This window comes from Antennarius striatus, chromosome 15 (assembly GCF_040054535.1).
Source record: "Antennarius striatus isolate MH-2024 chromosome 15, ASM4005453v1, whole genome shotgun sequence".
NCBI lineage: Eukaryota > Metazoa > Chordata > Actinopteri > Lophiiformes > Antennariidae > Antennarius > Antennarius striatus.
The window spans coordinates 3494677-3511015 of NC_090790.1; the positions used below are offsets into that span (position 1 = coordinate 3494677).

General features: G+C 40.9%; 1 protein-coding gene across 1 annotated transcript in view; it reads left to right on the forward strand.

Annotated features, from left to right (window-relative positions):
* The first annotated feature begins 4403 nt into the window (after positions 1 to 4403).
* The window catches only part of LOC137608054 (growth hormone receptor-like), a 32685-nt gene continuing 20749 nt past the window's right edge, over positions 4404 to 16339 (forward strand). The window contains exons 1-3 of the mRNA XM_068334070.1: positions 4404 to 4604; positions 7968 to 8055; positions 15735 to 15870. Coding sequence (XP_068190171.1) covers positions 7995 to 8055; positions 15735 to 15870 — 197 coding nt within the window. The 5' untranslated portion in view covers positions 4404 to 4604; positions 7968 to 7994. The remainder of the gene's footprint in view (positions 4605 to 7967; positions 8056 to 15734; positions 15871 to 16339) is intronic.

Sequence of the window (16339 nt, forward strand, 5' to 3'; positions counted from 1 at the left end):
CCCAAAAAGAACCTCAGTATTTTCATCTCTGCTACCTCCAGCTCTGTCTCCTGTCTTTTTCTCAGTGACACTGTCTCTAGACCAAACAACATCGCTGGTCTCACCACAGTTTTGTATAATTTCCTTTCATTTTAGCTGAAACTCTTCTATCACACATCACACCTGACACTTTCCTCCACCTTATACCATCCTGCCTGTACATGCGTCTTCACCTATTTTCCGCTCTCTCCAATGCTCTGGACTGCTGACCCAAAGTACTTAAAATCCTCCGCCTTCTTGATCTTTTCCCCCTGTAAACCTTACTCTTCCATTTGGGTCCCTCTCATTCACACAGATGTATTCTGTCTTACTGCGGCTAACCTTCGTTCCTCTTCTTTCCAGGACACACCTCCACCTCTCTAGTTTCTCCTCCACCTGTTCCCTGCTCTCACTGCAGATCACAATGTCATCTGCAAACATCATAGTCCATGGAGATTCCTGTATAACCTCGTCTGTCGGCCTGTCCATTGCCATAGCAAACAAAAAGGGGCTCAGAGCTGATCCCTGATACAGTCCCACCTCCACCTTGAACTCCTCTGTCACACCTACAGCAAAGCTCACCACTGTCTTACAGTCCTCATACATGTCCTGCACCACTATTGCACCTCTCTGTCACTCCAGACCTCTCCTGGATACCAAACCTACCCATCACATCCTCATCACCTCTGTTTCCTGCACCAACATGTCCATTGAAGTCTGCACCAATGACAACTCTCTCACTTCTAGGTATGCTCTGCATCACTTCATCAAAGTCCAATCAGAATTTCTACTTCTCCTCCAGCTCACATCCTACCTGTAGAACATACCCACTAACAACATTGAACATCACACCTTTGATTTCTAGCTTCAGACTCATCACTCTATCTGACACTCTTTTTACCTCCAGGACATTGCTAACAAACTCCTTCTTTCAAGATAACTGTTTTCCTATCTACACCATGATAGAACAACTGCTCCTAAACTTCTAGCCTTACTACCTTTCCACCTGGTCTCCTGGACACACAATATGTCTATCTTCCTCCTCTGCATCATTGTCAGCCAACTCGCTACCTTTTCCTGTCATAGTTCCAACATTCCACATCCCTATTCTTAGTCCTATACTCTTGGCGCCCCTCTTCTCTCTCTTCCTCTGAACACACTTTCCTCCTCTCCTGCCTTGACCGATCCGGTATGGAAGTCATAGGTTTGTTTCACATCTTTGATTTGGCAAACGTTTTACACCAGATGACCTTCCTGACGCAACCCTCTGTATTTATCCGGGCTTGGGACACAATAAGACACTGTCTTGTGTCCTCTTGTAGCTACATTATTATCATATCACATATCATAACACCCAAAGGGGAGAAAATTATTTGAAAGTTTAACTTTTTAATTGCAGGAGCTGCCTGTACATAGAGGCCAGGTGTACTGCAACCCGAGTAGTCGTGGAGGCAAAAACCTGGTCTGGGAGGAGTTCGCGGGAGGCCATGGAGGTGGACTGTTGGTCAGCCTCAAAGAAATTCTGGCAAACCATTCGGCGCCTGATAAAGAGAAATCATTGCACAGCCAACACTGTTTCCACTAGAGGCTGACATCGACTGAGGATATTGTCGGGTGGTGGAAAGAATACTTCCAGGATCTCCTCAATCCCGCTACCATGTAGTATACCTCTGGACTGGAAGACCAGGGCGGTGGTCCCTCTTTTCAAAAAGGGGGACCGGAGGGTGTGTTACAACTGTAGGGGGAACACTCTCCTCAGCCTCCCAGGGAAGCTGGGAGGCTGATCCCCCTCTCCAGTCTATTACAGGGTACTGGAGAGGGGGATCAGACCTATAGTCGAACCAAAGATTCAGGAAGAATAATGTAGTTTTTGTCCCGGTCGTAGACACTGGACCAGCTCTCCACTCTCCACCAAGTGCTCGAGGCTTCATGGGAATTTGCCGAACCAGTCCACATGTGTTTTGTGGTTCTGGAGAAGGCACTGGATTGTGTCCTTCGTGCTATTTTGTGGGGAGTGCTTCAGGGGTATAGGGTTCAGGGCCCTTGGCTGAGGGCTGTCTGATTCCTGTATGACCAAAGCTGGAACTTGTTTCGTATTGCCGGCAGTAAGTCAGAACTGTTCCAGGTGCATGTTGGACTTCGGCAGAGCTGCCCTCTCTCACTGGTTCTGTTCATAATTTTTATGGTCAGAATTTCTAGGCACAGCCATGATCCGGAGGGAGTCCGGTTTCGAGACCAAGGGGTTTCATCTCTGCTTTTTGTAGAGGATGAAACCTGGAACTTCAGCGTGCAATGGGACGGTTTGCAGCTGAGTGTAACGGGAGTGGGATGAGGTCAGAACCTCTAAATCCGAGGCCATGGTGCTTGACCGGAAAAGGGGGGTGGAGAGTATTTGCCCCATGTGGAGGAGTTTATGTATTTTGGGGTCTTGTTCACAAGTGAGGCAAGGTTGGAACATGATTGACAAGACAGATCGGTACAGCTTCTGCAGTGATGCGGTATCTGTATAGGTCTACCATGGTGAAAAAGGAGCTGAGTCGCAAGACGGAGCTCTCGATTTACTGGTCATTCTACGTTCCTACTCTCACCTATGGTCATGAGCTTTGGGTCATGACCGAAAGGACAAGGTCCCGGATACAAGCTGCTGAAATGAGTTTCCTTCGTAGAGTGGCTGGGCGCACCCTTTGAGATAGGGTGAGGAGCTCAGTCACCAAGGAGGAGTTCGGAGTAGAGCCCCTGCTCCTCCACCTTGAGTGGAGCCAGCTGAGGTGGCTTGGGCATCTGGTTCTAGATGCCTCCTGGACGCCTCCCTGAGGTCAGCTCCTGAGCTGACCTCAGGAAAGATCTAGGACACGCTGGGAGAGACTATGTCTCTTGACTGGCCTGGGAACGCCTCGGAATTCCTCCGGAGTAGCTGAATGGAGGTGTCTGTCGAGAGGGAAGGCATCCCTGCTGAGACTGTTGCCCCCGCGACCCAGCCCAGGATAAGCGGTTGAAGATGGATGGATGGAATTGCCGGAGCCCAGCTTTTTACCCATATGAATTTGTAGGTTTGTTGTTTATTTATTTTTTTTCTATTTTTTTTTTTCAAGAGATTATATAGAAACTACTGGACAAAATAAGTTCGAATGCTGGGATATGGAAAAATAAATAAGCTATTAAGTTCACCGCCAATTTGGACAAAAGAACATAGAAGTTTCTCCCACTCATGTAAACAGAAGTTGTGTGAGACAGGTTTTAGAATGTTTTACATATTGAGGGCGGCAGTGGCTCAGTGGTAAAGCAGGCGGTAGAGCAGGTCGTCCTATGATTTAAGATCGGCGGTTCGATTCCCGCTCCCGCCCCCCCAAAAATACCCGGAGGTGAGCTGACAGTGGGAGGTGTCAGCTCATCTCCGGAGCACTGCCGAGGCACCCTTGAGCAAGGTGCCGTCCCCCTTACAAATTGCTCATTTGAGGCGCACCAAGAAGGAGCTGCCTGCCACTCTACCTCCCCTGCATGCCTACAGGCCCCTTTGTTTGTGTGTGTGATACAGGGGCCTGTACTCACAAATATATATGTATGCATGCGTTTGTAATCAGTAGCTAGAGTGTGCGTTCTTAATTTCCCTTCGGGGATCAAACCAGTATATAAAATTTTAAAAAAAAATATATATATAAGAATATATTTTCCAAGATTCTACCCAAGTAAAAAAACAAGTGACATACTTTTTACAAAACATTTGTGGAGGAGGTGGACATAGTTCAGGCAAGCTAAACAGAGATGTGTAGGAGTGTTCCGTGTTGTTTTCCAGGTAAATGTGTTAATAATGTGTTATTTTCTAAAGTAAATAAATAAATAAATAACTGCAGCTTCATTTATTCCTATACTAACTCAACATTAACAGTGGAATGGCTCAACATAACCCCACAAGTCTAACAGTCTTGCCTACATCTTTATATTGTTTTTGTAACCACCCATAACTGAAACCCCCCAAAAAATAAAAATAAAAATAAAAATATGTTAGTAGAAAAATACAACATAAGTAAACAAAAAAGGATTAAAAATTATTGCAAATCAATTTTGTTATATAGATATAATTATTACATAAAATAATTAACGAGGTCTTTTTTCTCACATGACCAATTTTCTTTTATTATTATTATTTTCGTTGACAAGTCAACCTATCAGTAAACAAGGTTGAATTATCAGGTGGAATATCGAGCTCACTGATAAATGTAGTGGAGTTCAAAAATATAGCGTACTTTCCAATAGTCACACTCAAGTCGATTGCATTCAATTTGTACAAACAGTGTTGTACTTGTAATTTAATAACAGTCGTGCAGGTCGTCGTTTGGCTGCCGTATCAGAATCCACCAATAGATGGCGCCCCTACAACTGCTCCGCTTCACGCGAAAAGCGTCAGTCAGGCGCGGTTTCTTCGACAGCGTCAGCTGCCGCCGTGGAGCTCGGTCTGGAGACGGTCCGGTGTGGTTTACCAACGGGTTTGTCGGTCTGTTCAGAAGGAAACTATGTTATTCATGTGAGAGTGTCGCTGCATTGGCCGTTTTCACGGAGAGGAGACCTGCAATCCACTTCACACAGAGGTGAGCTGCTTCCTCTGTCCGTTTTGCGTGTTCGTGTCTGTTTACGCAGCTGCATTTAAACTGATTATTTCCTTAATACTTGATTTCACATATTTCCTCTGCAGTGGAGACACTATATTGAAAATCCTGTACTATTGTTTCAACCTTGAAGCTCTGCTTTTTAAAAATTTTCTCCGTGAATCTCAGAGAGCGCTCACGGGAAAACAAGTCCGTAACCAGAAGCAGAGGAGCGGTTGTGAAACAAATAAACTGGAACTTCTGTTGGGAAAGCCTTTTGTGTTTTAAATAAGCAGCTTTTATACTCAAACCGTGACTATTATCTATTTATTTCCTTGGCAGAAAAGCAGTTTAACAACACTTAATCGAATAATCAGTCAATTAATTACTCAATCTAATTTTAATTGGTAATTATTGTGATTAACATCCTTGCAATTATTCACTCTTAGTTCCAGTTTATTAGTAAGGAGGATTTAAATTTCCCTTTATGTTTTACTCTGCCCAACAAAGATTAAGATTGTACTATATCCACAATACTGACTTGCAGGTTGTGTGGCGTTTAAAAAAATCAGATTCGGAACATTACGATGGACAGTAATATTTAAAGGTGAGTAATATAAAGAAGACTTTCACCCACTGCTCAGAAGAACATGAACACGTCCACAGTCTGTCATGGATGTTTCACTCACAGCCACAAACGTTCAGTTCCATGCTGAAATGAAGGCCTGGATAGAATAGATGCGATCTACTTTTTGTTGAGATGTGTACTTTTAAAAATAAAACTCTTCAATCTAACTTCCTTTTTACATCAAAGTTCTCCAAAACATCAGCTGTTAATGTGATAGTGTATTGTCGGCTTGTCATCAAAACCCAAACAAATAAATAAGAAAAATATGTTACACAGAAGACAAATACAACATAAATAAAATGTTTAAAAGTAATAACATTTTTAAACCTTTTAACATTTATACCGTCCTTGTGGGTACAAGGACAGTGTGAGGTTTACAAATAACCTCAGTGTAATGCTTTCCTGTAGATTTTATGATTATCATTATTACCTGGGCTTTGAAAATGTAATTTTGTAAAATTAACATGATGAGCAAAAATTTTGTCTCAGGAAATAAAGACTAAATAGCAATAAAGTAGATCACACCAAATTTATATCATTAGGTTGGGTACATCTGTGAATTCCACACTTCTTCCTGTACTCAGATTCTGGTCTGAGGCCTATTTACTGTTAGTCTGTTTTATCAGCCTGAGGAAATCCAGTGTTAAAGTTTGTCTGCTGTGTGTAGACCATCAGTCATTAACACAGATTACACAGTCATAGTACCACGGTCACAACACTTTATTTGAAAATAGCACACAACAATTACAAAACATGGTATATAGTCTTCCCCAAGTGACACAAATTATGCAAAGCATATCACACACGTGGAACTGCTGAGATGAACAAATCACCTGACTGATACTGAGGTGATGCAGATAAAGAAATACTACAATGTAATATAAGGTCATATAACATGACGCAGCAATAGATCACCTTATGCCAATCACAATTACTGCAAAACTAAAGCAACTATAAAAATATCTGTGATTTGGTCAAATAGAAAGACAACGCAGAACAGTCAGGCACGAGGAGAGGAAAAGAGGTCAAGTGACTGAGACTGAGCAAGAAAGATAAAATTAATATTGATACGTGTGCACAGCGCAGTTATGTTTTTTGATCGTGAATAATGCTTTTCTGATTTTTAATATTGGTTTATATGCATAGTCTGTTGATACACAGCCTTCAGTCATTTGTAAATGCATTGAAGATTTAACTTTGTTAGCATGTATAAACTTCAGTTCCATATAGATAAAGTATGAAAATTTTAAATACCAACAGGGGCAGGAGAGTTTCAAATTAATACATGTGCAGCTAATATGTCACCTAGCCTTTGAAATTAAGATGAAGCCAGAAATCGACTGGCGTGTTGAGTTTCCATTGAAGTTTTGGAATACAATTTCTGTTTTTATCTGAATCGGATAGCATGGTAAAGCAGATTACAGAGACGTGATAACATTTTTTTTGGAAAATTAACATGGAAATGAACTGGCATGTTGCCTTATTTAGAACAAAATCGTTCACTGTTTTGAAATGTGTTTCTCCAGGAAGTACAAATAGTGAGAATTCTGTGAAGTGTTTAATAAATCAGTTGTGGTGAGATGATCTTCCCCACTGTTCAGAGATGGCAGTTGACTATGATTTATGGCTTTCAATCCTTTCATTACTTTCATATTACATAAAAAAAATAAAATAAAATATTTGACAAATCTGAACATTGCACTGTGAATAAATAGGTGATTCTCTGTAATAAATGCAGTTGAGTTCTGAAGTAATATAAAGCATGAAATATTCAGAAGTGACAGTTGGATAGAAATTGAAATTCAGGTTGTTGAAAGCTTTAGTATGACGCCAGTGTTAAGTAATGAATTGATTTGAAGCATGGCAGGACTTTAAGTGAGAGCACTGAAGTGTTGGATGCAGAGTCATCTGTAAATGAGCTCAGATTAGAATTATGAACAGCACAGTGTTCCAAAGAGAAACAGATGGAAGATTTCTGGAAGAGGTTGATGTGACATGTGCAGACTGCAGTTGAAATGTTTAGAATAGTGAAAAGAATGCATTTAGTGCAAGTTTAAACACATGGAAAAAATGTAGTTAAATTTGAAGGCACTGAAACACTTTTAACATTTGGAGACAAATCATTTGAAATCAACAGGTGATGTGAAACTGCTGCAAGGGAGTGAAGGTACAGTAGCTTGAGTGCAAATGTGCGAGAATGAAGTGAAAGCAATAAAATGTGATGTGATCTGAGACATAAGGGATAACGGAGTTGAAGTGTGAAGTCCTGCCGCTGTCAGGTGACTACTGTAAGTTTAAACAAGTAAAACTTGAGAACAGATTATCAGTCCAGGTGGCAAATCACTTTAATTAAACAGAAGACAACCAGAATAGACCATTAAAAAAACACAATCTGTAATGCAATACGTAGAAGTGAAATACATCACACAAGTCAAACACCTATAAACTCAAAAAGCTAAAAAAAAGTATCAAGTTCTTGTTGTTTCTGTCCAAATGTTTAGCGTGAAGCAACATGTTTGGAAACAGAGTTCATACTGATAAGTTGTGGCTAGAGTAACTTGATAGATGTGCTGTTGTGCTTGTGTGTCGGTGGAGGGGGGGCACATGCTTTAAAACACCTTACGTGATCATGGTGGTGGAATGGCTCCTGTGTGGGGAGTGGGCTGGACCTCCCTGCGCTGCTGTTCACAAGGGTGGATAGCACTGTGAGACTAACATTCACCACGTTTCCCCAACAGCATACCGGCTTGGCTGCAGCTCTCACCATGCTTCTCTTCATCATCTTTATCATCACTGCTGCAGCAATGGTGTCGGCATCTGACCAAGGTGTGTTTATGAATGGTGATGCTCAATTTATCTTTAATATGGATTTAAAACATGTGAGAATTCAAAACATGCCCCTGCATTTGTGTTTGAAATTATGTGCATTATATAACTTGATATGATATTGTCTTATACACTTGTTTTCCTTGCAATTTTGTGTGTGTTATGATCCCTGTTTTTTTATTTCCTGTCATCTATTTGGTTTCAAACCCAAGCTTTCGCCACTAAATGAATCACAGGAGAATAAAAACATATCTAGTAGCAGTTACTGCACTGCTTTGGCATTCAAATGAAAATGGAATGTGTTGCACAACAGCACGGCCCTCCGCTCTCAGCCACATGGAACAACCACATTTCCAGTGAAGTGGCTTCCCAGGAATTCTGGAGTACAGGGAGTACTCCACTGCTGAACAATGAAAAGCTGATTATTGTGTGGAGGTCCCCCTTCCTACCAAACAGCCCCCCTCCCCGTGACATTGGAAAGGCTGAGTATTTGCATACATGGCTCGCGTTTGATCCACAGATATAAACAAGATCTCCACTTACCTTAAAAGTCACATGGACATCTCGCATACTGCTTATTTGCTTTGAGACATGGATAAAGATCGTGTTCACTTCCACTCCTTATTATTATTATCCTCTGTTTGAGTTCATGTGTTTGACAGACATGTTTTCACAGTCGTAGCATTAAATGATAATGAGAGCAGACAAGTCGAATCAGTGGTGTGTCAACCTAGGCTAGTTTTTGTGGCCTCTGTAGCAGGTTTGACAAGTTTTCATAGCCTCCAGATTTAATTAAGTGCTGCTTTTTTCTTACACTCATCTTGTCAAGTGAGTCACTTGTTGATGTAATGAATGGCTGCTTTCCTGTGGGAGGAACAACTGCATAACGTACAGTATAAAAAAAAATAAAAATCATGATCACACTGTTTTCATTCAAACAGGATCAAGGATAGAGTAGGCTGATATTGGCTAAAAATAGGCCTATCTATGCTAGCTGCTTACCTTGTGATGATAAATTGAACTACCCAATCAGTTGTATTTTATTTATTTATTTTGGTAGCATGGTGGGTAGCGCTGTCACTGCACAGCAAGGCGGTTCCGGGTTTGCGTCCCGCTCTGTGCGAAGTTTGCATGTTCTCCCCGTGTCTGCGTGGGTTCTTGTCTGGGTTCTCCGGCTTCCTCCCACCTCCAAAAAACATGCGCTTCAGGTTAATTGGCCGGTCCCAAATTGCCCATAGTGTCAGTGTTAGCGTGCATGGTTGTTTGTGTTTGTGTGGCTCTGCGGTGCACTGGTGTCACGCCTGGAGTTTGCCCCGCCTCACGCCCTAAGACAGCTGGGATAGGCTCAAGCTCCCCATGACCCGCTACGGCAGATAAAGCGGTTCAGAAGGTGAATTAATGAATAAGTAGAACTGACCTTCAGTTTAATTATATTAATCAAAAGAAAATGCCACATCAATGATGAAAGACTCACAGACAAGGAACTGCCAGCCGATTAATTCTAGTAATTATATTGCTGTGTGGTTTGAGTGTTAGCTGGCGTTTTATGCAGGGTGTAGCCCGCCTATACCCAGCTGGGATAGGCTCCAGCAATACCTGTAAACCCATAAGGTGGATAAGCAGCTGTCTTCAAAAAAAATTAGCAATTTCTGACATCACACTACAAGTGGATCACCCTGATTCCGATCTGTTGGTGTGAATGCGATCTGTTTCAAATGTGTTTGAAACACATTAAATTCTAAAAGATTTAAAGATTGTACTGCCAAACAACGGTAAACCTCTTAACTTTTGAGGCTAAATTACAGTATTTTCCGTACTATAAGGCACACTGGACTATAAGGCGCATCCTCAATAATTTGTTTGTTTTATAATTTATTTCATATATAAGGCACACAATAAAAATAAATAATATTTATTTGATAAACTGCAGCGGCTGTAGTTGCACAATCCGTCCACTAGATAGAGCCGCGCTGCTCAGGCAGTCATGATTGCATTCATGACTTCCTGACTACCTTTGAATGGCAGATATTTAAGCTCCGACGTTCATCTTCGTTTATTAATTATTGTTTCGATTGATCGGTAGTCCAGTCGGAGGTGAGGTGCAGATATTTGCTGCTGTGTGTCCTAAACAATTTTTTTAACTAGTTTTTAATGTCAGGCTGCTAATTTACTGGCAAATATCAAGCTGTTTTACTCCAAGAACTGACTTTAACGTTGGTGTCTCACCGCCGTGAATCTCACAGCACGTCGCTGCAGACAGAATACACAAGCCTGAATGCGCCCCTCCGCCGCCCGCCCAGAGCTATCAACTACATTTGTAAATCAATTGCAGTAACAGTAGACACCTTTGTCTAGCAGTGAATCTGCTCTTGAAATTTCAGAAAAGGCTGGAAGTTCAGCTTTGAGGGTCTTTCATTCACCTTTATGCCAGTTTCTCCGTGTGTTTCCACAGACTAATAGAATGGACCGTCACTAGATTCCAGATGACAGCACAATGGCATTTTTAATACCAATAAGTTTAAAATGGGTTATTTCCAACGCCAAATAGTTAGGAAATACTGAGATCAGTCAGTCAGTCAAACTTTATTAATAGAATTGTTGAAAGTTCCTTATGTTTTAATACGTAATCACCGGTGCTCCTACAGTCTGCTCTACCGTCTGAGAACAGCTCAGTCAGAGCCGGGACTTCGGTGACGCCCCTTGACTACCGTTGTTAGGGGGCGTAGGCCCGAGTGCCTTGTGAGGGGGCTCCTCTGGTGGCGGAGTGCGGCCTGACTGGTGTCCAGACGGCTTTTTTTCAGCGATCATGTTTTTAACCAATATTAATATGATTATTAATCCATATATTAGACGCACCGGATTATAAGGCGCACCACGGGTTTATGAGAAAATTTTAGGCTTTTAGGTGCGCCTTATAGTGCGGAGAATAGGGTACCTAAAATTGGCAAACATACTGTTATTGATGGGCAGCCTGTGTTTACCGAGTCTTCGCAGTTTGTTTTAGGTTGATCACTATTGAAACTGTATTTCATTTTTTTTGCGTACTCAGCTGTTTCTCCATGATGTCAGGCGATGCTTTCAATCCTCCCTCAAGAACAAGAATCTGACTGAAATCCTGTAGTTAATCATTTCTAGTGTGTGCTAGGATTTTAGGTACTCTGACCCAAACCAGAACTTAATGTCGCTGGTGCAGACATAATAATTCTGACACTCCGATAACAGAATGAACCGCCGCTGCTGATTTGCTTTTTTCAGTTTCTTATCGTTAACATTGCCCAAGAGTCTGAAGGTGAAAAACTGAGAACATGCAGCACCATCTCTCTCTCTTTCTCTCTTTCTCTCTCTCTCTCCCTCTGTCTCTTGCTCTCTCTCTCTCTCTCTCTCTCTCTCTCTCTCCCTCGCTCTTGCTCTCTCTTGGTGTGTCAAAGGTGTCTTCTGTTCCTTGTTAAATGAGGAACTCATGTTCAGTCATTGTTTGGTTTAATTCAAGTATATTTTGCCCACATTTCATATGACTTTTTTTTTTCAAGTGTGTGTTCATGTTTGAGTGAATCTGTCTTAGATGTTGTTAACATAACTACAGTGGTACCTCTACTTACGAAATAAATTGGTTCTGGAAAAAATTTCGTGAGTAGAAAATTTCCGAAGTAGAGACGCATTTTCCATGCAAATGCAAATCCATTCCAAGCCCCCAAGATTCCGACATAAATGTTTTATAAGGCATAAAAATGCGTCAAAACATGTTACAATTAGATTATTACCCAATAAATGAGAGTTGTGCAAAATGTAAAAAACAAAGAATAAGAGATTAAAAATGATGGTTATTTACCTTTTAACTGCTTACCTCATTGTTTTTTGCCCTCTTTGGTTCATGCGCTGCTTGCCTCACCATGCCGAACAACAGAGTAAATTCCAGTCCTCCTTTTGAACTTCTCCAACTACCCTCGCGATGCCTTAAACTCCTTAAACTTCCTTTTTTTAAAATAATGTGGCGATTGAAGATGCATTACGGCCATATTCTTTGGCAAGATCAACCAAACACATCCCTTTTTCATGCTTTTCTATTATCTCTTGCTGTGTTTGTACGGACAAAAAACTCTCTTCTTCGTCTTTTCTTTTCCTCTTTTCTCTGTCACTTTCATGGGGTCTATAGCGATTACTCAAAAAGTTAATATATTTGATTAAAACTATCAGAACACGTCATGGGTCAAGGGCCAAATGACGTGGATGCTTCATAGACACCTATGTAGCTACACACAGAGGTCCATCTTAGCCAATGGGATGCCAGGAAGATGCTAGGTAATAGCCAATGGCAGAACAGCTATAAGAATTTTGCGTTCAGGAACCTTTGGGAGCTGCGAGTAGCAGCCCATGCTGTATTTTTACCTTTTGTATCCTGAAATTTCTCCCGTAACAAGAAGCAATATTTTCCTGTTGAGGCGTTTCGCAATTTGAAAATTCCGTATGAAGAGACGTCCGTAAGTAGAGATACTACTGTTTTTATTTTTTTTGTTCATTCTATAATCTTGGCTGAAACGAAAAAGACTTAAGTAATCTTCTTTTCATCCCAACACAGACATGTCAACAGCACACAGAGGAAAACTAAGCTGTAAACATGTTTGTCTTTTTGTGGCAATATTTACACAAACCAGATGTGAACTGTGCGAGGCAGTTGTTGAGCAACCACAGTGACACTTTCAAAATTACACAGGCAGAAACAAGAAACCTATCAGTTTGCAGGCTAGGCAAGTTCTTCCACCCACACTGTGTCAATACAGATCTCTGTGCCTTATTTACCCTTTATTCGTCACTTGCACTCAGTGTTTGAAGATATTTTATATTCAACTCTTGAAGGTGGTCAGAACTCTGAAAATACTTACTGTGAAGTCACTTTTGAAGTCACATGATGTAATGTCAGAGAAATGTGACAGCAGAAAGCAGAAGCAAAATAATCAAACTTAATTGTCTGTTGACCAATTGATCATTTTAATATCAAATTACATTCTTATTTATCGTCACCGCATATTTTTGACACATTTTAGTTTTTATATGTTATATAAAAGCTGGGTTCTGTTCAACTTGTGTTATAACTGATTATAACTCTGTTCAGTTTTTATTACCATAATTAGGAGATGTTGATAGTTTTCTAGCAACACTCAGAATGTTTATAAAGAACAAATCCATCAATCACACAGGTGAGGTCTTCCCTACAACCAAGAATGATTGCATATGATTTTTCTGTTTAAAGACCAGGCTCCTGGTTTCAACTCCTTACCTTTAACATGATCTGATGTAAACCAGGGTATCTTCTTTCATGAAACAACTTCATTTCTCAAATAGAACCTCACATTGATGACAGGATTTGCTTTATATTATTACTGTATATGATTACTAGTCACACTTTGCTAAATAAAAGTAGCACTTAGAACAACAAAATAAAATAATCTAAAAATGAAAATAAAATCATCTTGAATGAAAAATTACACACCCCCACCCATTAGTATGGCTCCCATGTTTTTCTCACCGACACACATCTTTCTTTACCACCGTGAAATAGCCAGAAGAAAAAAAAACGCTTTGCATAACCCAGTGTCAAATTGATTTTTCCCTTAACCCTGAGCTCAGCACAGTTCCGAGGAGGAGGAGGATCTGGTAAACAGGTTATTTTTAACCCATAGGTCCTCTTCCCCTCAGTACCATAAACAGTATCCTGTGGAGAGGTATTCATCATCTGCCTTGAGCATTGCCTCTTTGCTATGAAGGACCCATATTGTCCTGAAAGCACCTCAGTGCGCATCCAGTCAGGGCTTGCGTGTTGTTCCTCCCTGAAATGCTGACGTGGTCAGTTTATAGGCGCTGTACCCAGAAGCACTGATCACGAATCTCCAGTTAATTCAAACAGCAGTGTTTACTCAATGGAATGTAGAGAGAAGCGTCTGTTTGCCATCAGTAAATAAACTCTTCACCGTCTGTAGTCATGGAGGCTTTTCCTTTTTGGCTTTTAATGCTCGGATTAGACACTTTTTAATCCGGAGGTTGTTACGAGTGTACATACGGACTAATTTGACAGACTTATTCATGTTTGCTTAGGTTTACATAGCTGACCAAACATGATCGAGGTCATACTAAGAGCACCACGTATGTTGGCTATTGCCTCGTGCTTTGCTCCCTATCGGTCAAAAGCTCCAATAAAATAAAATGAACATATATGCAAAGTCTAACACTTTTGCAAATAGCACAAAATAATACTATTATGTATTATTAGCTACAGCTTATAGTAGGAGCTCAACTCCTCTGTCCAGTCATGTGAGCAACACTTTGGTTTTAGGGCTGATTTAATAATTCATTGTTTTTTGTTAAGTTATTCATCGTTTATTGTTAATTCTTTAAGATGTCAGAAAATTCTTTTAAAAATCCAAAATCATTCACATTTATCTTTTAAAAATCAACAATCTTAAACCACAGCCAATAACTTTTCATTTAAGGCCATAAAAGACAAAGAAAAGTAGAAAATCCTGACACATATTTGAAATTAAAAAGAAATTGTCTGAAACTACTGACGATCAAAATATTTGGCGTTACAATTTCTTTTGTACTGAAAAATATCAACTAACTATCATGGAGACTGTCTCTAGCTGTTCTTTTTACATCTCTGTAAGATGGTTACTGGAGCGGCACAGTGGCGCAGTGGGTGGCGCTGTCGCAGCACAGCAAGGGAGTTCGGGGTTCGAGTCCTGCTTTGTGTGCCTTGTTTGCGTGTTCTCCCCATGTCTGCATTGGTTCTCTCCGGGTTCTCCGGCTTCCTCCCACGTACAAAAACATGCACTTCAGGTGAATTGGCCGGTCCCAAATTTTCTGTCGGTATGAGTGCGTTCGTGTGTGTTTGTTTGTCCTTTGTATGGGTTCATGGTGCACCGGCATCGTGCCCGGAGTGTACCCTGCCTTACACCCCAAGTCCACTGGGACAGACTCCAACAACCCCGCGACCTGTGAGAGCAAGAGAAGCGGGTACTGAAGATGAATGAATTAATAAAATGGTTGCAAGGTTCCATATCAGTAAGTAGCTCCTGGGCTCTTGTGTGTTATTAACAGTAAAATCCTTCATGCTCCTTCTGCTCCTTCAAGTAGAAAGGTTAAACCAAACTGCCATAAAAGTCTGTTTTTAATGGGATGTAGTAAAAACTGAAATCATCCGATCGCCAAGACTCTCTAGGTTCATTCAGAAACATTGTGACAGTCGTATATGTATTTTCTTTTATGGGCCTGTGGAAAAAAATCTGTTGTTTGAAAACTAAAATGCAACACACATGCACATTTGTTTTTTTGGGGGGGGATTGTGATCCTCCTTGTGATAGGGCAGTGACGTTTGCCTGCTCTAATATCTACTGCATGTTTCTGAGTACAGTATAGCAAGAGCAAATAGTTGATTCCACAGCAGCTGTGGAGTGACCTCTCCCGCTGCACAATTCACTGGAAGAGCAGTGAAAAAAAAGCACTTCCAGGAAAAAGCAGACACGGCTCTTGCAGCTGCACGCCTAAGATAACTATGCAGTGCAGCACATTCGTCCTCAGTGACAAGAATGAGTCCAAAGTGTTTTAACATAGATAATAGAGCAGAATTTTACATGTTATAACTACTTAGAGTGTAATTCTGAGCCTTTCTGTCTCTGTTTTTAAAGGCCCATCCCAGACTCGTCCACACATCACTGGCTGTATCTCTTCCAACATGGAAACTTTCCGATGCAGATGGAATGTGGGCACTTTCCAGAACCTCTCCATGCCAGGGGATCTCCGCCTATTCTATATTAACAAAACGTAGGTGGAAAAACGCTGTCATTATAAAGAGAAATGTTTGGTTGTCTTTTGCTTTCAACATAATCAGTATAACAGATGAAAAAAGAAAGAGCAAGTTTTTCAGAGACATTACAACAGGCTTTTATAAATAATGTACATTAAAGAAAATAGTAATAACAGCTTTTTAGGAAAGGTTTAAGATCATGCATTGCATTAACCCTTTCTTCCCTTATCCCTGCCACAAAGGTGGTAAACCTGATGTGTGTTGTCGATCCAGCAGTGATTGTAGCACAGAATTTGAAGATTTTATGACAGATGACATGATAATTATATCTCAGGAAAAGTTGGATAGAGAAACAGTTAGAGCAAGGGTCACCAAATTGCAGACCGTGATGGTTCTGTCCGGACCTGTGACCACTCCATGATAAATTCACGAGAGTAGATTTTCTTGGCATTTTTACTGACGGTCGCGGCTACAGATGGCGGACGC